The sequence below is a fragment of the Caenorhabditis elegans genome, chromosome II (genome assembly GCF_000002985.6).
Source record: "Caenorhabditis elegans chromosome II".
In the NCBI taxonomy this organism is placed as follows: domain Eukaryota; kingdom Metazoa; phylum Nematoda; class Chromadorea; order Rhabditida; family Rhabditidae; genus Caenorhabditis; species Caenorhabditis elegans.
The window spans coordinates 1,936,862-1,960,914 of record NC_003280.10 but is presented as its reverse complement, the minus strand read 5'-3'; the positions used below and the strand labels follow the sequence as shown (position 1 = coordinate 1,960,914).

General features: G+C 35.6%; 5 protein-coding genes, 1 non-coding gene and 3 pseudogenes across 9 annotated transcripts; 8 read left to right on the top strand and 1 right to left on the bottom strand.

Annotated features, from left to right (window-relative positions):
* Nucleotides 1-3,024: 3,024 nt before the first annotated feature.
* math-50 lies at nt 3,025-4,865 on the top strand (annotated as a pseudogene). Its single transcript has 6 exons — nt 3,025-3,131; nt 3,227-3,525; nt 3,571-3,697; nt 3,749-4,023; nt 4,070-4,184; nt 4,481-4,865. Coding segments are annotated over exons 1-6 (1,308 nt in total).
* A 381-nt stretch (nt 4,866-5,246) lies between these two features.
* Nucleotides 5,247-7,328, top strand: math-49 (MATH domain-containing protein; the record flags this gene model as incomplete). Its single annotated transcript, NM_061737.2, has 6 exons — nt 5,247-5,353; nt 5,458-5,756; nt 5,805-5,931; nt 5,976-6,241; nt 6,720-6,834; nt 6,878-7,328. The coding sequence occupies 6 exons, from the start codon at nt 5,247-5,249 to the stop codon at nt 7,233-7,235; spliced, it is 1,272 nt and encodes a 423-aa protein (NP_494138.1). The 3' UTR covers nt 7,236-7,328.
* A 3,692-nt stretch (nt 7,329-11,020) lies between these two features.
* Nucleotides 11,021-12,222, bottom strand: ZK250.2 (DUF281 domain-containing protein; the record flags this gene model as incomplete). Its single annotated transcript, NM_061736.1, has 5 exons — nt 11,021-11,224; nt 11,272-11,405; nt 11,824-11,880; nt 11,925-11,967; nt 12,031-12,222. 5 exons carry the CDS (start codon nt 12,220-12,222, stop codon nt 11,021-11,023), a joined length of 630 nt encoding a protein of 209 aa, NP_494137.1.
* A 762-nt stretch (nt 12,223-12,984) lies between these two features.
* Nucleotides 12,985-13,951, top strand: ZK250.15 (annotated as a pseudogene). The gene is made up of 2 exons: nt 12,985-13,071; nt 13,118-13,951. Coding segments are annotated over exons 1-2 (921 nt in total).
* Nucleotides 13,952-14,387: 436 nt separating this feature from the next.
* On the top strand, nt 14,388-15,477 carry math-48 (MATH domain-containing protein). Its single transcript, NM_061735.5, has 4 exons — nt 14,388-14,510; nt 14,564-14,841; nt 14,894-15,020; nt 15,070-15,477. The coding sequence occupies exons 1-4, from the start codon at nt 14,398-14,400 to the stop codon at nt 15,395-15,397; spliced, it is 846 nt and encodes a 281-aa protein (NP_494136.2). The 5' UTR covers nt 14,388-14,397; the 3' UTR covers nt 15,398-15,477.
* A 38-nt stretch (nt 15,478-15,515) lies between these two features.
* On the top strand, nt 15,516-15,536 carry 21ur-15590. Its single transcript, NR_050884.1, has one exon.
* A 185-nt stretch (nt 15,537-15,721) lies between these two features.
* On the top strand, nt 15,722-16,925 carry ZK250.14 (MATH domain-containing protein). The gene is made up of 4 exons (NM_001306654.3): nt 15,722-15,859; nt 15,913-16,190; nt 16,351-16,477; nt 16,527-16,925. Exons 1-4 carry the CDS (start codon nt 15,747-15,749, stop codon nt 16,855-16,857), a joined length of 849 nt encoding a protein of 282 aa, NP_001293583.1. The 5' UTR covers nt 15,722-15,746; the 3' UTR covers nt 16,858-16,925.
* Nucleotides 16,926-18,956: 2,031 nt separating this feature from the next.
* math-47 lies at nt 18,957-20,106 on the top strand (annotated as a pseudogene). The gene is made up of 3 exons: nt 18,957-19,443; nt 19,604-19,730; nt 19,780-20,106. Coding segments are annotated over exons 1-3 (941 nt in total).
* A 1,056-nt stretch (nt 20,107-21,162) lies between these two features.
* ZK250.13 (F-box domain-containing protein) lies at nt 21,163-23,852 on the top strand. Its single transcript, NM_001027347.6, has 6 exons — nt 21,163-21,830; nt 21,877-22,107; nt 22,621-22,721; nt 22,768-22,925; nt 22,980-23,470; nt 23,544-23,852. Exons 1-6 carry the CDS (start codon nt 21,171-21,173, stop codon nt 23,778-23,780), a joined length of 1,878 nt encoding a protein of 625 aa, NP_001022518.1. The 5' UTR covers nt 21,163-21,170; the 3' UTR covers nt 23,781-23,852.
* Nucleotides 23,853-24,053: the final 201 nt, after the last annotated feature.

Below are 24,053 nucleotides of genomic sequence, written 5' to 3'. Positions count from 1 at the left end.
ATCTGATATAAAGGCTTTAAACCACAAGCAAATGTTATCATCGAAACCGAAGTTTCTCAATTTGCATAAAAGAAGCTCGTGTGGCACCGAATCGAACGCCTTAGCGAAATCGAAAAGGATAATATCAACAAACTGATTGGGTACCGAAAGAATTTTATGGTAATTAGATGAAGCATTTAGGTGGGCAGTTATACACGATCTATTGTTTAAGAATCCAAACTGAAATTTGGATATCTTGTGGGAGAATGTTTTCCTGATAGGATTTAATACTATTATTTCGAATAATCTGGACAATGGATGAGTCAAGGCTATGGGCCTATAGTTTTTGGGGTCACTACTGTTGCCCTTTTTGTGTACAGGTATCACAATTGAGGTTTTCCAGCAGGATGGGAATGAATTCGTAGTTATGAATTCTTTAAAAATTAGAGATAAAGGAATAGAAATGGAATCGCAGCACTTTTTTAAAATAAAAAAATTTATGTTGTCAAGGGAATAACCTATTTTGGGTTTTAGTTTAAGAATGGTACTCGCGATAGTTAATGGCGATGTATCTACTGGGGACGGTGTGCTCTCACAGGAAGGAAAAGTTGGGAAGGGTGGATCATGAGTAACAAAACTTTTTGAAAACTCTTTAACTAATACTTCCGCCATTTCAATCGGTTTATCAACATTATTATTGTCTACAGAGAAATGAGTGAGAGAACTGGAAGGCTTTATACGATTTCTAATGTAAGAGAATAGACTTTTAGAGTTCTTAGAGTGAATTAATTTATTTTCAAAAGCCATATTTTTCTTTTTGAGGAATTTTAATCTTGATTTAACTCTCTTTTTTGAAACTGAGGATTCAGTGTCTGGGTGATGCTTACGAAGTTTTCTGTATAATTTCCTACCTGTAACTTTGGGACTTTGAACTCTTAATGTTGGATATTGGGGAGTGAAATCAGAGATAAGCTCATTAAAAATTTTGAGAAAATGATTAAGCTTAGAATCAGGTGTAGCAAAGAATGATAGCTGTTTAGGCCAATTGTATGACACCATGTATCTATTGAGGTTGAAAAAATCACATTTTCTGAAATTCATAAAAGACTTGGGAGGGGCAGAATGAGCAGGAGTGGTCTGGGGGAGAGATAAGGAGAAGAAAATGGAAATATGATCTGAGTTTATAAATGGAGTACCCGGTTTTAAATTTTGTAAAACACCGGAATTATTTGTAAATATGAGATCAAGAAACGTGCCACTGTTTAATTTGGAAAACCGAGTCGGAAAATTTACCATTTGTGCCAGATCATGAAATTTCATCCAATTATAGAGATACTCAGAGCCCGTGGGAAGAAAATTTGAATTCCACTTGGTGTTTGCAAAATTGAAATCACCGAGGAGGACATAAGTATAGGAGGGGCAGTCGAGAAGCTGGTTTAGATTTTTAAAGAGCTCAGCGGTTCTACTTGCGGTAGTGGATGGGGGGGGGGCGGTATATCAGTATAAATCTAGTTTTGGATTGCTTATGGTCTAATGCCAGAATTTCACAAAAATGCGAGAGATAAAAAGAAGGTGCCATTGAGACAGGCGTAAGAGCCCATTTTTTATGAAAAAACACAGCAGTACCTCCGCCGCATTTTTTTGGATGGCACTCAAGCCGATCAGATCTTATGCAGGTATAGTGAGGTGAAGAGCATGAGAAATCAGTAAAAGCATTACTTAGAAATGTTTCGGTAACAAACAAGAAGTCTAAACTATTAGAGGCTACGAACTTATGGACAAATTCAAGTTTTTCAAGCGATGCAATGGATCGAGCATTAGCCAACATGCAATTAACCAGTTCTTGATTGCTATTCGAATGTTCAATTGCAACGAGTTGCCCGAAAACTGATCTGTCAGACCACAAACCAATGCGAAAGCACTTCTAGATCTTTTTTGAAATCTTCTGAATTTTTCCTATTTTTTTGTTTATTTATTTGCGTACTGACAAAAAACAAGTAATTGTTCAGTTTTCCCATATCCTAATGAATTGCTATGTTCAATATGCGCAAACAAATGCCTCTATCTTCCTGTATTTATCTTGCTCAGAGTTAGATTAACACTTAAACGGTTTTCATCTATCAGCTTGTTTCACTTTTACTTTTTATTTTGCCACTAATTCACATTTTCAATATTTCAGAAAATGACAGCTAAACAATTTTTGCTAGTCCATACCTTCAAGGATGTATCAAAACTCGGAGAAGGAGAGAGTTATTACAGTGATATTGAGATACGACATAATATTCCATGGTGAGTTACTACATAAGTTGATTGCATTTATGAATACAAAAATTCTGAAGGTTATATTGCGAATGGCTGGGAAGTGTTCATCAGATGGGATGTGTTGGAGAAGGATTACCTAGTCAACGACACCATCATCGTATAAGCTCGTGTCTGGATTCTGAAAATGACTGGAATGGAGAATGACAATGCGATTATGCCGGAAGAGGATAAGATGTTGATGAGAGAGCTTGAGGAGTTTAAGCTTGAGGATGCTAGAAACTCTGAACCATCATCTAAATGGTCTATTTCTTGAATTAGAGTCTAAATGAATCTTTCAATTTATTTAATAAATACTGTTTACTTTTCAAATAACTCTAATCTTTTTTAAAATTTTAATAAGTTCTGAGCATATCTCAAGATGAGCTGCCAGACCTCAACCTACGCAGAATTTTTAAACTTCGAGCTTACCCTTATAGTTCGCTATTGTTTTGATTTGTATTTATTGCCTTCAAATGAACTTTTTCTTTTTTTTCTGACGTATAGCTTCACAGAACTTGATGATTTTTAGTGTGATTATCTGACTCTTTTCTATTTTTTTCGGGCTTCCCGTACCTCCTGTTGCCTGCTGTGTTCAATTTGCGCAAACAAATGTCTCTAGCATCCTGTATTTATCTTGCTCAGAGTTAGAAGATTCTCCTCTTTTATTTTCTTCATTTCTTACTTTTCATTCACCCCTTAGCTTAACGTTTTGCTATTTCAATTCTGTGCTTTTTCTGAAAGAAAATTACGAGCAGATCTTTCTTGCTAACTCATACCTTCAAGGATGTATCAAAACTCGACGAAGGAGGCAGTTACTACAGTGATATTGAAATACGACATGATATTTCATGGTTAGTTATTATTTTTACACACATAATTGAAAGATGTGAAAATGTCTTGATAACTAGTAGAACAGCAAGTTATTATTCAAAACCTAAATTTCCAGGAAAATCCGTATTTTCAAGAAAGAAGAGTTTCTTGGTGTAAATCTGCACTGTGAAAAGGAGGAATGCTTTGGAGAGAGAAAGTGGTCGTTTCAAACGAAATTCACGATGAAACTAGTAGCTGTCAGTGGGAAGTTTTTCCGACGGACTGTTCAATATGAATTCCAAAAGCCGGAAGGACATGGAATGAATAAATTCATAAGTTGGGAGAATATGCTAAGGGATTATGTGGATAATGATAGTATTATCATTGAAATCCATGCCGATATTGTTAGCAGTGCGGGTTTCTTTAAAGTCAAATGTAAAATTAGATTTATGAGTAGTACTCCTCATTGATAACTTCCAGATCTTCCTAATTTGCAACCAAATTCCAATAATTCATTTGTGCTTAAACATACTTTCAAGAACATTTCGAGATTGGTAGAGCGGGACTCGGATTATAGTGATTTAGAAGAGCATTTCAATATTCCATGGTATCTTTTTGAATGTTTTGGAGCACTATGGGAAAATTGTTAGTTTTTCAGGAGAATGCAAATCGAAAAGTATAACGAGTTTCTGGAAACCTATTTGCACTGCGAAAAAGAAATGTACGAAGGAAGAAAATTGTCGATTGAGTGTGAATATGAATTTAAACTGATTTCTGCGAGCGGGAAACTTCATTCAACACAGAACAAGGCTATCTTTGGAGCTACGTCGAATTGGGGATTCCAGTTTATTAGTTGGAATGATATGGAAAACGATTATGTGACCAATGGCAGTATCGATGTGGAAGTTCATGTCAAAATAGTTCAAATCACAGGTTTCTTTTTAGTATATGTAGAATGTTATTAATCGATTATTTTAAGAATTGTCATGCCAAGAGAAATCATTTGTACTATCCCATACTGTCAAGAACATGTCAAGTATTGAAGAAGGAAGGAGCATCTTTACGGACATTCAAACTCGGTTTAACATTCCATGGTTAGTTTACTTTCCCTTGGTGTATATTTTTTGGTTTATGAAACTAAAAATACGGAGAACGATTCAAATCAAATTTTGGACTGGTTACGTTGATGGGCTGAGCCAATTTTTTAAAGAACATTTTCAAAGTTTCATTGTTTGTAAAAAAAAACTGAGTAAAACATTCGTATTTTACTCGAAAAAAAAAGAAAACTCATATTTTCCTAAAAACAATGATTAATGACAGAATGAAGTGAGCAATAAAAACTAAATTTTAAAAACACTATCTAGACTCATTACCTTTTTCAATATTTCAGGAAATTGAAAATTCGAAAGCAAGACGGGTTTTTTGAATTATTTCTCCTATGTGACAAACAACTATGTAAATCCAGAAAATGGTCAATTGAAACTGAATTTCAATTTAAAATAGTGTCATCCAATGGGAGAAGTTTATTGTTAAATGTAAAACCATATGTGTTTGATAAAGCAACCGGTTACGGATGGCGTTTCATGAGATGGAACAGTTTGGAGGAAAAATACATAGTCGTCGATACTCTCACAATTGAAGCTCACGTGAAGATTCTTAATGTGATTGGAATTGAAGATGAAACCACTGTTGAGAAACCTTCTGGAATTGTAATTCCAGTGGGAGATCAGGAATATTCATTGGAAAAGTGGCTTGAAATGGCATTTGATCATTGACTATGCAATTAATGTTTATTCTTTGTTTGTTTTACACCAAAATGAACTTTGACACATTGAAGTAATATTTGTCTGATTCGAATAATTATTTCTAAAAACAGATCAAGTGTTAGTACGGGGAATCAGGAGCAGGTCAAAAAATATAAAACAAATCATTGCTGATATTTTCCTAATGTCCAAATTAATTTAAATTGATAGAAAATCAACATTATCTTGCGGCTTGCTATGTTCAATTTGTGCAAACAAATGTCTCTGTCATCCTGTATTTATCTTGCTCAGAGTTAGAAGGTTCTCCTCTTTTATTTTCTTCATTTCTTACTTTTCATTCACCCCCTAGCTTAACGTTTTGCTATTTCAATTCTGTGCTTTTTCTGAAAGAAAATGACGAGCAGATCTTTCTTGCTAACTCATACCTTCAAGGATGTATCAAAACTCGACGAAGGAGGCAGTTACTACAGTGATATTGAAATACGACACAATATTCCATGGTTAGTTGTCTTTTTTACAAACTATGTATGCACGCTAATTTGAATTCTCTGAACACTACTTGAAAGATTTTCAAAACTTGAATTTTTCAAACTTGAATTTTTAGGAGGCTCAGCATTTCCAAAAAAGACGGATTTCTTGGTGTAAATCTGCACTGTGAAAATAAGGAATGCTCCGAGACGAAAAAATGGTCATTTCAAACAAAATTCACGATGAAACTAGTAGCTGTCAGTGGGAAATTCTTCCAACGGACTGTACAACATGAATTCCAAAAGCCTGAAGGACATGGAATGGATAAATTAATTAGTTGGGAGAATATGCTAAGGGATTATGTGGATGAAGACAGTATTATCATTGAAATTCACGCCGATATTGTTAGCAGTTCAGGATTCTTCGAACAGAAATGTAATATTGAATTCATTAAAACTCTTATACTACAGGAAGTTATTTCAGGTCTTCCAAATATGCCAGCTGATTCGGGAAAATCGTTCGTGCTAAAACATACCTTCAAAAATCTCTCGAGAATTCTAGAGGGAGAGTACCAGTATAGTGATGTAGAAGTGCATTACAATATTCCATGGTATAATATTAAAACAGTCTTAGTAAACAACAATTTACTTCTAGGAAAATTGAATTACAAGAGGAAAACGGATCTTTTGGATTCCATTTGCACCACGTGTCCGAAGATAGGACAAAGACTGTCGTGGTGGAACGTGAGATCAAATTGATTGCTGCAAACGGAAAATTTCATTCGGTACCGAAAAGAACTTGTACATTTGGTGCAAAATCTGGTAGTGTATTTTTAATTTATTGCAATGGTATAGAAAAAGATTATGTGAGCAATGACAGTATCGATGTGGAGGTTCGCGTGAAAATAATTGAAGTCAAAGGTAGGTCTTCTTATTGAAGGTGGAGTAGCGCCAGTGGGGAAATTGTTAAAAACCACTCCTTTGGTCCCAAAATGACCGAATATCATGATAAAAACTTTTCAAAAAATTTTTGAAAATTTTTTATTTACTGTCAAAAAGTGGCAATTACTCAGTTTTTGCCACTCATAATTTTGGAAGTAGACCAAAAAAAAAATTTTTTTTTGAGATTTTTTATGTTTTAATTTTGTTTAAATTATTTGTATTAAAACATTGTAGGGGTCAACACATGCGACATTTCTTTAAATTTCCACAAAAGCTCATATTTTTCAAAATTTTGGCAATTTTCCAAAACTTTGACCGGAAATTATAAAAATTTGTGGAAGTGTTTTAATATGATATTCGGTCGTTTGGGATCACTATAAGTGTATTTAAATAAACTCCTCACAGGCGCCACACCACCTTTAAAGTTTAAAATAGGACTAAAACCGATTATTTGAAGATGTACCATGCCTAGAGAAATCATTTGTACTATCCCATACTATCAAGAACATGTCAAATATTAAAGAAGGAGGGAGCATCTTTACGGACATTCAAACTTGGTTTAACATTCCATGGTTAGTTTTTTTGTTTTTAAAACTTAAAAAATGAGTATTTTAGGAGAATGAAAATCGAAAAACAAAATGGATTTCTAGGATTATATCTTCTTCATGGGAAAAGCCAACCTGAATCCAAAAAATCGTCAATTGAACATGATTTTCAATTGAAAATAGTGTCACCAAATGGAAAAATTTTATCGATTGAAAGAGGTGGTGGCGTTGGCTGGGACATGTTCCTCAGATGGGATGTGTTGGAGGAGGATTACCTAGTCAACGACACCATCATAGTAGAAGCTCGTGTGTGGATTCGGAAAATGACTGGAATGGAGGATGTTGAGAAGTTTCCGGGATTCGTGATTCCAGTGGGGGATCAGGAGTATTCATTGGAGAAGTGGCTTGAGATGGCTTTTGATCACTGAAAATGGGATTTTAGCGTTAAATTATGTATTGGTCTTTTAAGATTAACTTTTTTTTTCAAAACTTTGACGTGATAAAGGTTTTAATAATATTCCACTGTTCTGTTCTTATAAGTGTTAACTACAGTAGCATCATTACAGAAAATGTGGCTGGAAATCTCCAGCAAACAGAGTCTGAATAAACTAGGACTCCCATGAGGTGTAAAGTTCGGCGCGGTCCTCCGAAGGTGTCGGCCGCTTCCAAATAACCATCTTTTCGTACTACGTTGCCCACACACAATGGCGCGCGGCGGGAAGACTTGTATTTGTTTGGTTCCCCCGTACTCTTATGGTGTGCTATGTTTAAATTTGTGCAAACATCTGTATCTTATATATCTTCCTCAGAGCTTCTTTGGTTAAACAAACACATCGGCTTTAAATGCCGTCCTCTTTTATTCTACGGGCAGTTTGAAGAAACGGCCAAGAAAATGTGATTTATCGATTAAAAATCAAAGTTAACGGCGTAAAAACAAAGAAGTGACACTTTAAACGATGTGGAGCCTGAAATTCCGCCAAGAATCGGCTTAACACCATGTGAAGTTATTTTGTGGACAGCGGGCGCAGAACTCGTGAGAAGTCGGCGGCTGATGTTCGTTGGGATCCGATTTTTGAAGTTCCCCGTGATTTCCCCCAAGACTAGCGGGCCCTGCGGGCCCGCCAGTTGTAGGGGGTGTAAGGCGATTCCCCTTGCCGGGCGTAGGTTCTCGGCTTCGCCTCGAACCTGGTAGAGGGTTTGTGAAAATTTCAGTAGGTCAATGGGAGTCTTCTTAATTTTTGAGTTCGGTTTGACCAAAAACAGATGCACCCGATGAATCAGTTAAAGCTGAGTTTTGATTGATTGAAGTTTGAGGAGGCTTTATATTAGGGGAGACGTACCCATATTTTGTATAAAATCGAGTATTTCTATTCGAATCCCGATTACTCACAAAAAACAAAAAAATTTATCACTTGGTAGAATTGAACCAACTACCAAAAATTCTGCAGTCATACGCACTGTAGGTAGATCAGTTAGAGGAATAGAGGTTTTTACAGTTTCTTAGTTTTCGAAAGCACCACATTTGGCAAGAAAGTACATAGATGCAGTTAGGGAAACATATTTTTACCATATCTGATAAATATTTGACAACTTTTGAAAAAACATTTTTGGATTTTCTTGAGAAAAAAATCCAAAGGGTCCCCCCTTATGAAAAGTTTTCAAAAAAAAATTTCCAAAATTTTTTAAAGAAAATTTTCATAATTTGATCAGATGTTATAGAAAAATGTAAAATTAACTGTTTTTTCAGCTTCGATGTTCTGAACACGAGTTCAAACAAAAACCTGAGGTATTGTAGAACTCCTAAGTTCAAAAAAGGCATTTACTTTGAATGCGTATATCTCCGTGAAAAAAAAATTCTATGGCAAAGTGATCAACTACAAAATTGTTTATCTTAATCTAAAGAACAACTTTGTAGTTGATGATATTTCATCAAAAATTTGATGGCCGAGATACAAACAGAAAAAGAAGAAGAAAATACAAGCATGAAGTTGCTGCATTTCACACAACCTTATCTCGACCATGAAATTTTTTGAGGAAATATCATCAACTACAAAATTGTACTTTAGATTAAAATAAACAACTTTGTAGTTGATCACTTTGCCATAAAAATTTTTTTCACGGAGATATACGCATTCAAAGTAAATGCCTTTTTTGAACTTAGGAGTTCTACAATACCTCAGGTTTTTGTTTGAACTCGTGTTCAGAACATCGAAGCTGAAAAAAACAATTAATTTTACATTTTTCTATAACATCTGATCAAGTTATGAAAAGTTTTCAAAAAAAAATTTCGAAAAAATTTTAGAAATTTTTCATAAGGGGGGACCCTTTGGATTTGGAAGTACTGACTTTCTATGAACACGCCAAAATATTTATTTTCAGACATTTTTTACTTTTCGAAAATTTCCCTAAAACGTAACAGATCGTACTGAAAAATGTTTTTGAGCCAAGAAAACTTTGCCTGACAGTAACCTGCCAGTTACCATTTGCCGGCTCTTAACCTGCCTTTAACCTGACACTTGCCTGACGCGGTTCATGATCCGGTGTGGTAACCCCGAAACTGTATTTTTTGAAATTTTTTTTTCAGAAATTTACACGAATGAACATAAAACTCATTTTTATGAACTTTCACTCAGTTTCTGAAACTTCCATTTTCAATCATCTGACCCATCACCTGACACTTACTCGCCGTTCACCTGACGCGCTTTTCTGAAAATTTGAGCGAAAATCACTAAGCTGACACTAACCTGCTCTTAGCCTGACAGCGACTTTTAGCCTGATACTAAGCTGACACTAACCTGCTGGCGGCTTTTAACCTGCCATTCACCTGCCACTAACCTGTGGCGCTTTACCTGTGCATGCAGGAGACACATCAAACTGGGATGTAGGGAAGAAAAATTTCTGGAGGAAGTCGTCTTTCGATTCCGCTTTCTTCAATTATTACTATTTGGGGAAGACGTTCGAAAACCGTTTATCACTGATAAGTCAGCGGAAAACCTAATTTTTGAAAATTTTATTATAGCATTGTACTCATCATAAAGTTCCCGACAGGGAGACGTACATTTGAGGGCTATATCTTGTACACAGACAGATGTATAGAAAAAAAACAAGTTTTGGCCTGAAAGTTAATAAAAATAATATCTCTTGGCAGAGTATTTCTAATGCGACGAAACTTCATCTTCCATTAAATAAAATCAAAAACTATGAATCAAAAATACATTCCGCAAAACTTTAGTGGAAAAAATGTTCAGGAGACCCAGGAAACCACTCCCCTCAGTACTAAATTTTTGAATTATTTTTTTCTGCCAAGCAGCCTCTAATAAATGCCGAGTGTACAGACTCCGCCCCTTTTTCGCGTTTTTTCGCGTTTTTTTTGGCTTGCGAAAAAATGTCACACTTCGTTTTCATTCACAACTCCTGAACCGTGCCGTGACTTCATGCTCTAATATTTGAAATCCTACTAGAAATATTTTGCCCCACGGTGGAGCAGAAAACGGCACTAAGTTCGGAGCAAAATTGAGCCCAGGGCGGCTTTCCCCAGTTTGAAAAAATTTTTTGTTGCTCTTTTTACCCCCAAAAAACCATGTTTTAATTGAATTAAAATTCGGGTTTTGCTCGGTTTTGTTCCAAATTTCTGTGCAAGATACTACTCAGAGAGACTGATTTTTTGAAAGAAAGATTGAGTTCATAAGTGCAAATGGAAAAAAGTTGTGATAAAACAAAAGGCCAAAAAATGGCATTTTGCCAAAAAAAATTTTTTTTCCGAAAAAGTAGTTTTTCGTCATTATCTCAAGTTCTACTTCATCTTTTTTGCAAAAAATTTTTTCAAACTGGGGAAAGCCGCCCTGGGCTCAATTTTGCTCCGAACTTAGTGCCGTTTTCTGCTCCACCGTGGGGCAAAATATTTCTAGTAGGATTTCAAATATTAGAGCATGAAGTCACGGCACGGTTCAGGAGTTGTGAATGAAAACTAAGTGTGACATTTTTTCGCAAGCCAAAAAAAACGCGAAAAAACGCGAAAAAGGGGCGGAGTCTGTACACTCGGCATTTATTAGAGGCTGCTTGGCAGAACGAGGAGGAGCCTGAATAATTGAGGCCAGAGCCTATACTGTTTATAATCTGATAATAATTATTCACTTTCGTTCTTTTCTTTGAAAGCCTTTTTTGGAAAAAAAATGTAGGAAATTTTATTATGAGTCCAATTCGAAACTTTAATTTAACAGTACATCCTATCAATTTCAGATTTCAGACCATCATATGCACCATCCATGCCATCATAATTTTTCTCATAATCGATTCCGAACGTCAGAATCCCATTCGGATACACTGACGCCTTCCACACCCCGCCTTCACATGTGATCCCGAATATATCAACGAAGATCTTATCCAAATTTTCAGCTTCGACGGCTTTATAAATAGTCTAAAACTTGAAAAAAAAACTATAAATACACTCTAAGGACCACTCACAAATTCATCTTCGTCGTTGGTAGTTGGCGGTTTCGGAATTTCACTTTTCGAGAAATGTGTGGTCGCATATGGTTTCCCGCCTGCTGGGCATTTTAGGACGGAGCAGCCATCTTGTTCTATAGTGTCTACTGGTGCTGAAATTTCTTTTAAAAGTATTGTATCCTAGTCTAAACATGGGTAGTCTAGTCATAGCTAGTATTACAGTGGCATTTTTGCCGATCTCTTTCTCGTCACCTATCATGATAAGCCCCGTATCACCACAAAGTATTTCTTATCAAGAATCTTGTCTAGTGTTCCGACCAGGCACAGATATCGACTGTACTTCCGATCAAAGAATACCGAGGCTTATCAATCACTAGATAAGAAACGCTTGTTCTGTCTATTTTGTCAATTAAGTCTTATCACTTTAGGAACGTTTTTGATAAAACCTGTTCAGCTTGAAAAATGGAACCTATACATATATATGTATATGTGTATACATATGCTCAAGAGGGGGTGCTCTGGAATTGCCGGACAAGAACTAGTTACAATGGAGACAAAAAACCGACTCACTGTAGAATTGCAGTTTCAGATCTGGACATTCTGCTGAAATCCCTGGGCATACTTTTTCTGGAAACCAAATAATCTCAAGTGATACCCTTTTGATAGCTTACCTGTTACAGTTGAAACTTCCACTACAGGCGTTGTCATCATTTCCTACAAGCATCTGTTTATTGGCAACACTATCAGATCTACTTCAATCGAAGTATAACAAAATACCTCAGTCATGCCAGTCTCAGCATGTGTAGTAGGAGCAGCAGTCTCTGGAGCCAATGTGGTAGGCGGGTCCACCTCCGGAGCTAATGTGCTCGAAATATATACGTCCTTTCGTGGAACCATTCGCATACAACTTTCTGTTAAAACCGCCAAGGATGAAATAATAGAACACACGGATATAAAATAGAAGTTCATAGCGACTGTGAAGCTAAATGGCAAAATGTGTACTTATTATCCTCGGAATCGAAAATCCAGTTACTCAAATGTTTCCAAGTCTAGCGAAGCGATATGATAAGACTAGAAACAAATTGAACCAGACAGATCAGTTGATACAGGATCACATGAAGATCAACATAGTCCATCTTTCGGAAGACTAGACAAGCTTCTTGATAAGAAAACCAACAAGATAAGGTGATCTATCCGTGATACGGATCTTATCATGACAGGTGATGATCTAATAGCATACGACTAGATTTTCCCTAGGTCTGATTAGAAAATATTGCCCCCAGTTTTGAAGATTCACTCCGGAAAGTTCCTAAATTTCTGAGGTCCACATCAGAGATGGGCGGCTTTTATTACGCGTTTGTTTTATCTTCCTAGTAACGTTCAAAATGTAACTTTTTTGAACAAATTTTTTCTCTGAGTTTCAGATTTTACAAAGAGCGATCAGGTATTTTCATATTAATCACTGCAATAATCGGTTTTTTTTTTCGTATCGATTTTGAGACATTTTCACCCAATTGATTGACACTTCCTAGTGGGACGTTCTCACCTGTTACCCCATAGTGTGAAAACGTTCAGGTGAGAACCTTCAAAATAGTCATTTTGCAAGGTTCTCACCTAAACCTTTTCCCACTATTAACCGTGATCATCATCCCGGGAGTGCAAATCTGAAGAATCGATACCAAGCCATCCCATTCTATATCTCCCCATTCATTCTTCATTATTCTCCCAGCCATGTCTGCTCCGTCTTTCCCCATCCTCCGTCTTCCAGCGAAGGCCCTTCGTTCTACTCTTCAGAATTTTAAATTCGCGGATTTTTGAGTTTAACTTATATATTTTCTATGTTTACTAAAATAATAAATTACAGAATGAGTTTCTCCCTGATCTCTCCAACATCCGTAAAGCTTCTGAACATCGAAGCAGGAAATGTGTGCGTAGTTCTGGATCACCTTATGGGTATCATTGTTTGGTCTGCCAATGGATGCTGCAGGTTCTTATTCATTCCTCCTTCAGACGACGTTGAGGAGCACTTTACGAATTGGATATTGCTCAATGAAAGCTTTTCGATGAGACGTTGCGTTGAGAATTTGCTCGTCGCTCTGGATCTTCTGGAAATTGATATGTTGTTTGTTATGGATGAAGATGTGATCTATGACGAGCTGAAAGGAATCAAGTTGTGGAAGCTCGTGATGGGAGAGAACAACCCAACGATGTTCGATCTCTACTACCGTGACGCCATGAATATCAGCATTGCCGACAGAGCTCTCCTTGGTGAGCAGTTCAGGGCTCTAGTCTCCGAGAACTTGGATCGCCTGGAGTTTACTGCAGAATGTGTCATCGGACTTGACGATCTGCTCTCATGCAACGCTCAGGATCTTTAGATCTGAAAATCGAGCACCCATTCTCTTTATCTGATTTGAATCTGTTTCTCAGACATCTCATCAATGGGTCGAATCCTAGATTGGCAGAAGCTCATATTGCACTGGCAGAGGACAACCTTGAGAACTACAAAGAAGTTTTGCTGAAAGGTATCGAGTACCGGACGTCTCGCTCTTCCGATATCTACCAAGATGGATTTTTGATTAAAGACTTGGCACTTTGTCGCAACGATGGAGTTGAAGTATGGGCTTCCGTGGATCCAAGAAGCCAGAACTTCTACTTGTTTGCTGATCTGGATAAATCTCCATTTCGCCATAAGTGACGTTGTGCTTGCTCAAGAAATTAGTGAAAGTACACAACATTTTAGTCTTTTCTGTTAAAAAATTATATTTTACAACTTTTTGGTGTTTAATTTTTTCTATTGTATACTGGCTTGCTCCCTAGGTTTTATATTGCTAATATAATTTGTATCCCCATTTTTTTTCTCATCGATCGTAAATTGAATGAATGAACATTAGACGGAGAAAGTTATTGAAATTTTATCAGAAACCAAATCGATCAATTTTGCCATATCAATTTTGCCATTCTAGCGGTGAGGTGTCGGAAGCACGTCCTGAACAAGGAAGCTCCAAATAAAAACCCATCAACTTATTTATATAAATTAATTAAATACATAACGTGAAGTTTAAAAAAAACAACAAATGTGGACAACAACGTGGAAATAAAATCCACTTCGATTTTTCATCAATTTCAATTTCTCAAAGAAAAATGTCTACTTCCTTCAAAGAGTTTGCAATCAGCCAAACTATCCGGAACATCTCCAAATTTCTGAATGGAGAGCAATACTTCACTGATGTGGAAGAACGATTTAATATTCCATGGTTAGTTGATTTAAAGATTTAAAGATTCTTTGAATATAACTAACGTGTTACAGGAGAATGAGAATATGCAAGCTCAATGGTGATTTGGTATTTTATTTGCAATGTGACAAAGAAGAATGTGAAACCAGGAAGTTTTCTGTCGAAACAGAGTTCACGTTGAAGTTGGTGTCGCCTTATGGGAGAAGTTTGACCAGGAATAAGGTGCACACATTCAAAGAGCTGAAAATGGGAGGTTGGCACAAATTCATCAGTTGGGAGGAACTGGAAAATGACTATATGGTTGATGACAGTGTTATAATTGAAGCGTATGTCAAGATTATTAAAATTTCAAGTAAGTTGAAAAAAAGTTACTTTAGAGACCCAAACGATACTACTTATTCCAGATGTCCCGTGCATTGCTCCCAAGAATCTGAAAACATTTATGCTAAATCAAACTGTTAGAAATGTTTCCAACATTCGAGAAGGAAATAAATATCTTACTAACACTGAAGTTCGTTTTGGTATTCCATGGTTAGTCAATAAGAAGAGAGAACTCTACTTTAACAATCATATTTTTAAGGTGTCTCGTGATTAAAAGAAAGGATGGATTTTTCAAACTATTCTTACGATGCTATAAAAAAACGTCTAGAATCAATAATTGGTCCATTGGAGTTAAATACACGCTGAAATTGATGTCCGTGGATGGCCAGAGATTATTATACAACACAAAACACACTTATACAAATAATACGGATTGCGGCTGGGATAAGATAATCAGGTGGAAGGATATGGAGGAGAGATTTCTGGTGAACGACAGTATCATTATTGAAGTTTGCGCGAACATTGTGGAGATGACTGGATGTGAGGATGTAGATGATTTAAGCGAAGAGCTCTCTTTTATTATGTGATCACTATTGGAGGACACAATTACTCGGTGGAAATTCTCATGTGAATAAATTTTAATAAAATTAAAACTGTACCTTTCCAAGTCGCTCACAAATTCTGTAAATTGCTGCACTTTTTCATGACCAGTGTTTTATTCGAGAAAATTATTATTCATTTATTAGGCTTAAAAATTGATTATTCAAATATTAAATTAAATTCATACAAAGTAATCCATTTTATAATATGCACGGCATATTTCAACAAACGTGACGTTTCTAAAAAAAATCCAGCGTGTTTTAAAAAAACAACAAATGCTAGCGTGGAAAAAAAATCCACTTCGATTTTTCATCCATTTCAATTTTGCAAAGAAAAATGTCTACTTCTTGCAAAGAGTTTGCAATCAGCCAAACTGTCCGAAATATCTCCCAATTTCTGAATGGAGAACAATACTTCACTGATGTGGAAGAACGATTTAATATTCCATGGTTAGTTGATTTAAAGGTTTAAAGATTCTTTGAATATAATCAATGTATTACAGGAGAATTAGAATATGGAGGCACAATGGTTATCTGGTATTATATTTGCAATGTGACAAAGAACAATGTGAAACCAGAAAATTGACCGTCGAAACTGAGTTTACATTGAAGTTGGTATCACCTTATGGAACAAGTTTGGCAAGGAATCAAGTGCACACATTTGTAGAGCTGAAAGGGAGAGGTTGGCACAAATTTATCAGTTGGGAGGAACTGGAAAGTGACTATGTAATTGATGACAGTACCATAATTGAAGCGCATGTCAAGATTATTAAAGTTACAAGTGAGTTGGAATAAAGTTGAGATACCAGACTTTGCATGAGGCTGAACACTAATTAATTCAATTTTGTTTTTGTGAGTCAAGACGTAAAAGAGAAAGTTTTCGCTTTGAGACCAATTTTTGGGCATCAGCAGGAATGATAAAAATATACTAGTCATTACAGATATCACGTGCATTGCTCCCAAGAATCTGAAAACATTTATGCTGAATCGCAGTGTTAGAAATGTTTCCAACATTCGAGAAGGAAGTAGATATCATACTAACACTGAAGTTCGTTTTGGTATTCCATGGTTAGTCAATTAGAAGACATAACTCTATTTTAACAATCATATTTTTAAGGTGTCTCGTGATTCAAAGAAAAGATGGATTTTTCAAATTATTCCTACGATGCTATAAACAAGCGTCTAGAATCAATAATTGGTCTATCCGAGTTGAGTACACGCTAAAATTGATGTCAGTAGATGGTCAGAGCCTACTATTCAACACACAATACACTTTCAAAGCTGGATATGATAGCGGCTGGGATAAAATAATCAGATGGAATGATATGGAGGAGAGATTTATGGTTAACGACAGTATCATTATTGAAGTTCGCGCGAAGATTGTAGAGATGACTGGATGTGAGGATGATGTAGATGATTTGAACGAAGAGTTCTCATTTATTATGTGATAACTGTACTATTGGAAAGCAGAATTACTCGGGTGAAACTCATATGAATAAATTTTTATGAAATTAAAACTGTACCTTTCCAAGTCGTGCCATTTACAAATTAAGTAAATTGCTGCACTTTTATGACCAGTATTTTATTCAGGAAATTTATTGTGCATTTATTTGGTTATAAAATTGATTATTCGAATACTAAATGAAACTCACACAAAGTAATAGATTTAATAATATGCTCTAATACTTTGTTCTTCGCCGAACTTTCATCTCCAGAATTCCCGTGCACACCTTGCAACGGACCACAATCATAGCGATAGGGAATATCGTAAATTGAGTTAATAAATATTAGGTCAACAAATTTATTTTGACTTCAAAAATCATCAGAATCTCATTTTAATAATAATAATAATAATTTATTACGTTCTTGAAGAAGCGTGGAAAGAAAAGAAAGATGATACATACAAAGGTTCATGTCGGAGGGTGGACTGGGAGATTATAAGGCGTAGAGAAAGAGCATGAGAAGGAGTAGGATAAAAAACAGGAGAAATCATAGGAAAGTGAAGAATGACTTTTATTGATCAAGAGTAGATGTCGTTCGTGTCCTAACTTACCGTTCTAAAAAATTTATATCAGAATCACCAAAATTTAAACCATGTGTGGGAAGCGAACCCACAAACTTCTGCTCTTGAGGCGAACGCGTTCACGACTCGACCACCGAAGCGATGTTTTCGCCCTTCCACCATTGTGGCAAGACTTCTGTTGGCGCCAGAGACAAAAATACACTGTTAACCATAGGAAATGCACTGATTTCAGTAATAAATTTTCAGATGAAAATTTCCAGACTCACAGAGGTCTTCCGCCGAAACAAATTACAGATTTTGAAAGCCTAAGATACCAGCTATCGCATGACACGTTTACTTTTACCCGTACGCACCGTATAGTTAAAATACTCCCTAGTTAGTTATCCTTGTTTAAATTAGAGATAAATTTGAGGAATGCCGGTTGGCTTAATATTCTGTTAACAAAGAAATGTTTCCTAATTTTAGATTTACATCTGCTCCAAGAGAACTTTCTTTTACAACGCGTTCTAGTGTTGTCCGAGAAGGTAAAAAATTCAGGTACTTTCAGATCTATTTTACCGTTTATCATTTTCGAAATCATTTTTTTATCGGTTGTCAGACGTCGTCTTTGCAGCGTCGTGAGCCCAAACAATTCATTTCTTTCTGCCGAGGTTTTATATTCCGGATCACTTATTGAGACGTATTTGCCTACAGTCCTACTATATAGACGCCTTGTGAACGAATTTTGAACTGCCTCGATGGCTCTTATATCTGACTGCTTTGGTGGGCTACTTATAACGGTTCCGTACTCTAGCAAAGGCCTAATAAATGTTTTATATAATAGGAATATCAGATTTGGTTTGTTACTGTTATAATGGTTAAAAATTTGTGTCATTTGAAATTTAGAAGAATTAATAGCCTTTTTCCAGTGTTCACTAAAATCCAGATTATGAGAGATCATAAAGCCTAAGTCACGTGTCGTTGACTCTTTTTTGATATCCTGGCCGTTTATCTTATAAGTGAAATTTTGGCGTTTTTTCCCTATCGTGAGATGGACGGTTTTTTGTTCATTAAGAGCCAAATTGTTACTGACGGACCAATTTGCTACTCTGTCTATTGCTTCTTGCAGACTATTACTCTGGTCGCCTTTTGGCTTGTGTACATACAGCTTGGTGTCATCTGCAAACTGCTGCACTTTAACATTTGCGGGCAGTATTGTTGGGATCTCATTAACGTAAATTCCAAACAGAACTGGTGAGAGTACAGCGCCTTGCGGAACCCCACATTTAGCGTTTTTTACAGCTGTCCTTTTTTTCCTTTTTCCTTTTTCCTTTTCCTTTTTTCAATTCTTTTTTCAATTATATTGTCGCAATATATCCGCTTCACTCGCCCTATGTTGCCCGCCACTCGTCCTTTGCCAAAACTGAAAACAATCCCCAAAAAAAAAGGTGAATTAGTGCATATTTCAACAAACGTGACATTTTTAGAAAAAAAAATTGAATGCCAGCGTGTGATGAAATGTTTATTTCCTTGAAACTTTGGTTCAAAAAAGTTCATTTCGCGTTTTTAACAAATTCAACTTCTCAAAGAAAAATGTCTACTTCCTGCAAAGAGTTTGCAATTAGCCAAACTATCAAGAATATCTCACAATTTGTGGACGAGGAGCAGTACTTTACTGATGTAGAAGAAAGGTTCAATATTCCATGGTTAGTTCAGTTAATTTCTTTTTAAACATTGGTAACCAACGTGTTACAGGAGAATTAGGATATGGAGGCACAATGGTTATCTGGTATTATATTTGCAATGTGACAAAGAACAATGTGAAACCAGAAAATGACCGTCGAAACTGAGTTTACAATGAAGTTGGTGTCTCCTTATGGAAATAGTTTGACAAGGAATCAAGTGCACATATTTAAAGAGCTGAATAGAAGAGGTTGGCGCAATTTCATCAGTTGGGAGGAACTGGAGAGAGACTATGTAGTTGATGATAGTATCATAATTGAAGCGCACGTCAAGATTATTAAAATTTCAAGTAAGTTGGAATAAAGTTGAGATGCCAGACTTTGCATGAGGCTGAACATTAATTAATTCCATTTTGTTTTTGTGAGTCAAGACGTAAAAGAGAAAGTTTTCGCTTTGAGACCAATTTTTGGGCATCAGCAGGAATGATAAAAATATACTAGTCATTACAGATATCACGTGCATTGCTCGCAAGAACCTGAAAACATTTATGCTGAATAAAACTGTTAGAAATGTTTCCAACATTCGAGAAGGAAGTAGATATCATACTAACACTGAAGTTCGTTTTGGTATTCCATGGTTAGTCAATTAGAAGACATAACTCTATTTTAACAATCATATTTTTAAGGTGTCTCGTGATTCAAAGAAAAGATGGATTCTTCAAATTATTCCTACGATGCTATAAACAAGCGTCTAGAATCAATAATTGGTCTATCCGAGTTGAGTACACGCTAAAATTGATGTCAGTAGATGGTCAGAGCCTACTATTCAACACAGAACACACTTATACAGATGAAACGGATTGCGGCTGGGATAAGATAATCAGATGGAAGGATATGGATGAGAGATTTCTGGTGAATGACAGTATCATTATTGAAGTTCGCGCGAAGATTGTCGAGATGACTGGATGTGAGGATGTAGATGATTTGAACGAAGAGTTCTCTTTTATTATGTGATCATTTGTAGAGGTTAAAATTACTCGGGTGAAACTTATGTGAATAAATTTTTATGAAATTAAAACTGTACCGTTCTAAGTTGCTCACAAGTTATGTAAATTGCTGCACTTTTTTATGACGGCTAGTACGAGCCACAAGAGAGTTACGGAGTACTTGAGCTCATCTCACTACTTACAACTTATTGGTTGAATCACGGGCGGGACCTTGGAACTCACTATCAGTTCACATTTTTAATGAGAGATCTACATAAAGCCTTCTCGTTATTGGATGAAATCCGGGGAATTCTAAACGTCGTGAAAAGTAGCAGAATTTATAGATTTGAATTTCAGAGCTTCTGGAAATTTGGTGACCTCCACATGGACAACATCTCGGATATTGTTTTCAGTTTCACTATCAGTTCAAACTCAAAGATTCTGGAGCTGAAAGATCGACGATGAGAAGACGACATGTAAATGAAAATTTCCTTTTTTTAATTTTTGTATCTTTTTTTTTTCATATTAAACGATCAATTTTATATGAAAACTCCACATAAAGAATTGTGACTCTATTTCAACAAATTGAAGGCATATGACATTGCTTTCTGAAAGATCAAAAATCAATCAAAAAGAATTTACGGAAAAAACTGTAACCAGGCAGATGGCTGTGAGTTTCGATTTTTTCATAGGCACAAAATTGATAAAAGTTATTGCTTTTTTATTACAAATGGGCTGTTAACCACTTTTTTTTGCAGTTTTATTTTTTCTTTTCAAAGGTAATAACTGGTAAGAGTGAGCATCGCGTTTTATATGACACCTGCTAGCTTAAAAAGATGTGCTGATGATAATTATAATCTGTTAAGAAAAAAATACTGCAACCAAGTTTAGCACTCAATATCAGGTTTTTCACATTCTATTTGTAATAAAAAAGCAATAACCTTTATCAGTAAATGATTTTGAGCGTACGAAAAAGTCAATACGCATAACCTTCTGCCTGCTTTCATTTGTATAGTACTTGCCTCATTTTTAAAGTGTTTAATAATTATTTCCTGCTATTTTCTCCCTTCTTTTCAATTTTTCAGAAAACAATGCCATATGCGTTTGAAATGTTGTCAGTCCTAAACTATTCCGCTATAAGGAAGTTATCAATTTTCGTAAGGTTTGAAACGAGATTCCATTCTGTGAATCTTGACCTGAGCTTTGGAAACCATTCAAATAGTATATATTATATGTTATCGAAAAATGATACACTAATAGATAAAACGAAATACAACAAGCGGCTTGTTGGAGACAAAAACTACATTGATGTGGTGTGCGAAGATTTGCTTCATATTTTGACAAATGCCAAGTTTGGGGAAGATATCGAAATTCGTATATGGTACGACCACGACAATCAGGAAACTTTAGAACTGGCGAATCGTCTTTATGAACAATTTAAGATTCATTCACAAACGACAAAAAATCCAATTTATGTACGCTCACTCCATTTGCAAATAGAAAATCTCTCTCAACTGTGTTCCGTATTAACATACTTCAATCCAGACAAATTAACAGAATTGACCATCGCTTATTTGGGTAAGCCATTCGGTTTTAAAAATATTGTGGTAATGGATCATTGGAAGAATGCAAAGAAAATTCAACTTGATTGTATCGTTGTTGAGATACCTATCGAAAACTTCAGCCACTGTGAAGATGTAACAATATTCGTCTTGTGTATTTCTGCAGATGACATACGAACACTTGTAAACGTAACATCAGAAATTTGAAAACCTAGTCTATTTTATAATTTTACAGGCAATCGTCTCCAACTCTTCATGTTTGAAACATTTTTGTTTTACCTATCACTGTTTGCACGAAAACATCACAGAACAATTTTTGGATAATCTGATTTGTGAAAAGCAAATTAATACGGATGGAGAGCATGTTCGATTGATTGAAAATGAGATCAAGTTTATCCATAATCTTGGTTCGGAAAAAATGTATATTTCTAAATTATTTGATAAGAACAAAGATGAGAGCATAGAGGTGGGACATTGTTGAACTGTTGTTATTCGACAGCGTCCGGTGAGCTCACCGTATTTTCTCTATTAGTAAGGCATGCAATTCTAATTTTCGTACACCTAAAACTAATATAGACTGCCATACAATTTTTCGAACAAGTTTTTTTCTCATGTTTTCAATTCAGTTATGGCACAATATCATCAATTTCAATAACAAATTTAAAATCAAAATGGACAAATTTTACGGCTGATTCGCAAAAATTGTCTAAGTCATATTTTACCAATTTTGACTTTGCCCAAAGTCTGCAAGAGTGTTCCTAATTTGTAGAACGTATCTATGATGCAAAAATTTGAATCCTCAAAAATGGGTCACAAATGAAGGTGCGCAAGACTATCAGAAGTGCAAAACTAATAGTGACTGCAAAACTAATTTTCGAATAGCCATTTTAGATGCAAAACTGATGAAGGTGCAAAACTAATAGTGAAAATACGTTAATTTGGTTATTCAATTTTGACTGAACACAAACTGATATTCCAGACTTCTGCACTAACCAGCCGGCCATCAAAGTCAGCGATGTTATGTTTATCCAACCAATTGATTATGGAAAAAATTGTTCAACATTTTGATTTTGCTGATTTGTAAGTGATTTTGCTCACTTTTAGAAAAACATGCTTCTTGTTTCAGGGCAGTGCTCCGTAAAGTTTCTCGTGGAAGTCGTCAGTGTGTTGACATTCTTAAGCCAGACCCCAAATTGGTGGCAATGAACTTTCATTTGAAACCTTCAATATTTGTTGAAGTGTTTGGCAGAGATAATTACAAAAGATTTTCATGTGAAGCTCCTGGTACGTCTTCCTTTATAGACACTTACAACAAAGCTGACATTATCAATTTTTCAGGCGATTTGCTTCAAATTTTGAAGGATCAAAAGACTGCTTTGAAAAGGATTTGTGTCACTTTAGGCTCATCTAGACTCATAGAGTCGGGTGAATGGAATTCTGATGATACTAAAATAGAAGATTGGAAATTGAGAGAAGAGCAGTTTGTTGAAATGTTCAGCAAATCTATCTTCTTACGTGGCGATTTGATTCCAGTAGTGGAATTATGTTTGAGAACATTAAGTTTGAAAGTAGCGGCGCAAATGCTACAAAATGTGGACCCCGTTGCAATTAAAACAATTGAAATTCGACCCCCTCTCGGGATTCCAATTGCCTTACAATTAGAGTCACACTTGGAGCAACTTGTATGCTTGGAGCAGTGGACAAGTGCACGTGAATTGAAGATTGAACATTTTTTCGTAGACTGTGATATTGAAAATTTGATTCACTTTTCAAAGGTTGATATAAGGATAACATCAATTTCATTGAAAGATGTCTTATATCTGAAAAAGGTCAGTTCAACTATTTCATCTAACATCCCAATGCGGGTTTAGGTGTGCATGAAAAGTCATTGTGAATTTTCAGAAATTCCTATTATCTTCCAATTTCCTTCAATTCAAGGCCAAGTTCTCAAAAACAAATGTCGATGACTCAATATTTGAAGACAACTTTTTGGGAGAGCCATTTCGAAGAGTTGAAGATATATCATCAAATCAACCAGATATTTGGTTCTTCTCTTACAAAGAAGGTGTTGAGGATCTTCAAATTCGTTATTATCCAAACGCAAAAGAATTTATGTTCAAACGTGTTCCACGGAGATGATTGTTTTCTAATTCACAATACTCCATATTACTTTAATACATACAGTGCTGGCCAAAAAGATATCCACTTTTGGTTTTTTGTGTGTAACTTTTTTCTAAGTGGTTATTTTGTTTTGAAACTTCACCACAGTGTTCACAAAATCTAAAAACACAATATTCATCAAAAATGTTCAACAGATTTTGAAAAAACTTCAGAAAAATTCAAAAAAATCGAAAAACTAGAAATATTGAAAAAACCGAGGTTGCAAGGAAATGACAATTAAAGTACCGGAAT

Bases quoted from the DNA above. Each gene is read 5' to 3' on its own strand.
- ZK250.14 (NM_001306654.3), top strand. From the start codon at position 15,747: ATGTCTACTTCTTGCAAAGAGTTTGCAATCAGCCAAACTGTCCGAAAT. The intron at 15,860-15,912 runs GTTAGTTGATTT...AATGTATTACAG, and splicing joins GAACGATTTAATATTCCATG to GAGAATTAGAATATGGAGGC. The intron at 16,478-16,526 runs GTTAGTCAATTA...CATATTTTTAAG, and splicing joins GTTCGTTTTGGTATTCCATG to GTGTCTCGTGATTCAAAGAA.
- math-48 (NM_061735.5), top strand. From the start codon at position 14,398: ATGTCTACTTCCTTCAAAGAGTTTGCAATCAGCCAAACTATCCGGAAC. The intron at 14,842-14,893 runs GTAAGTTGAAAA...TACTTATTCCAG, and splicing joins CAAGATTATTAAAATTTCAA to ATGTCCCGTGCATTGCTCCC. The intron at 15,021-15,069 runs GTTAGTCAATAA...CATATTTTTAAG, and splicing joins GTTCGTTTTGGTATTCCATG to GTGTCTCGTGATTAAAAGAA.
- ZK250.13 (NM_001027347.6), top strand. From the start codon at position 21,171: ATGCCATATGCGTTTGAAATGTTGTCAGTCCTAAACTATTCCGCTATA. The intron at 21,831-21,876 runs GTAACATCAGAA...ATAATTTTACAG, and splicing joins ACATACGAACACTTGTAAAC to GCAATCGTCTCCAACTCTTC. The intron at 22,722-22,767 runs GTAAGTGATTTT...TTCTTGTTTCAG, and splicing joins CATTTTGATTTTGCTGATTT to GGCAGTGCTCCGTAAAGTTT.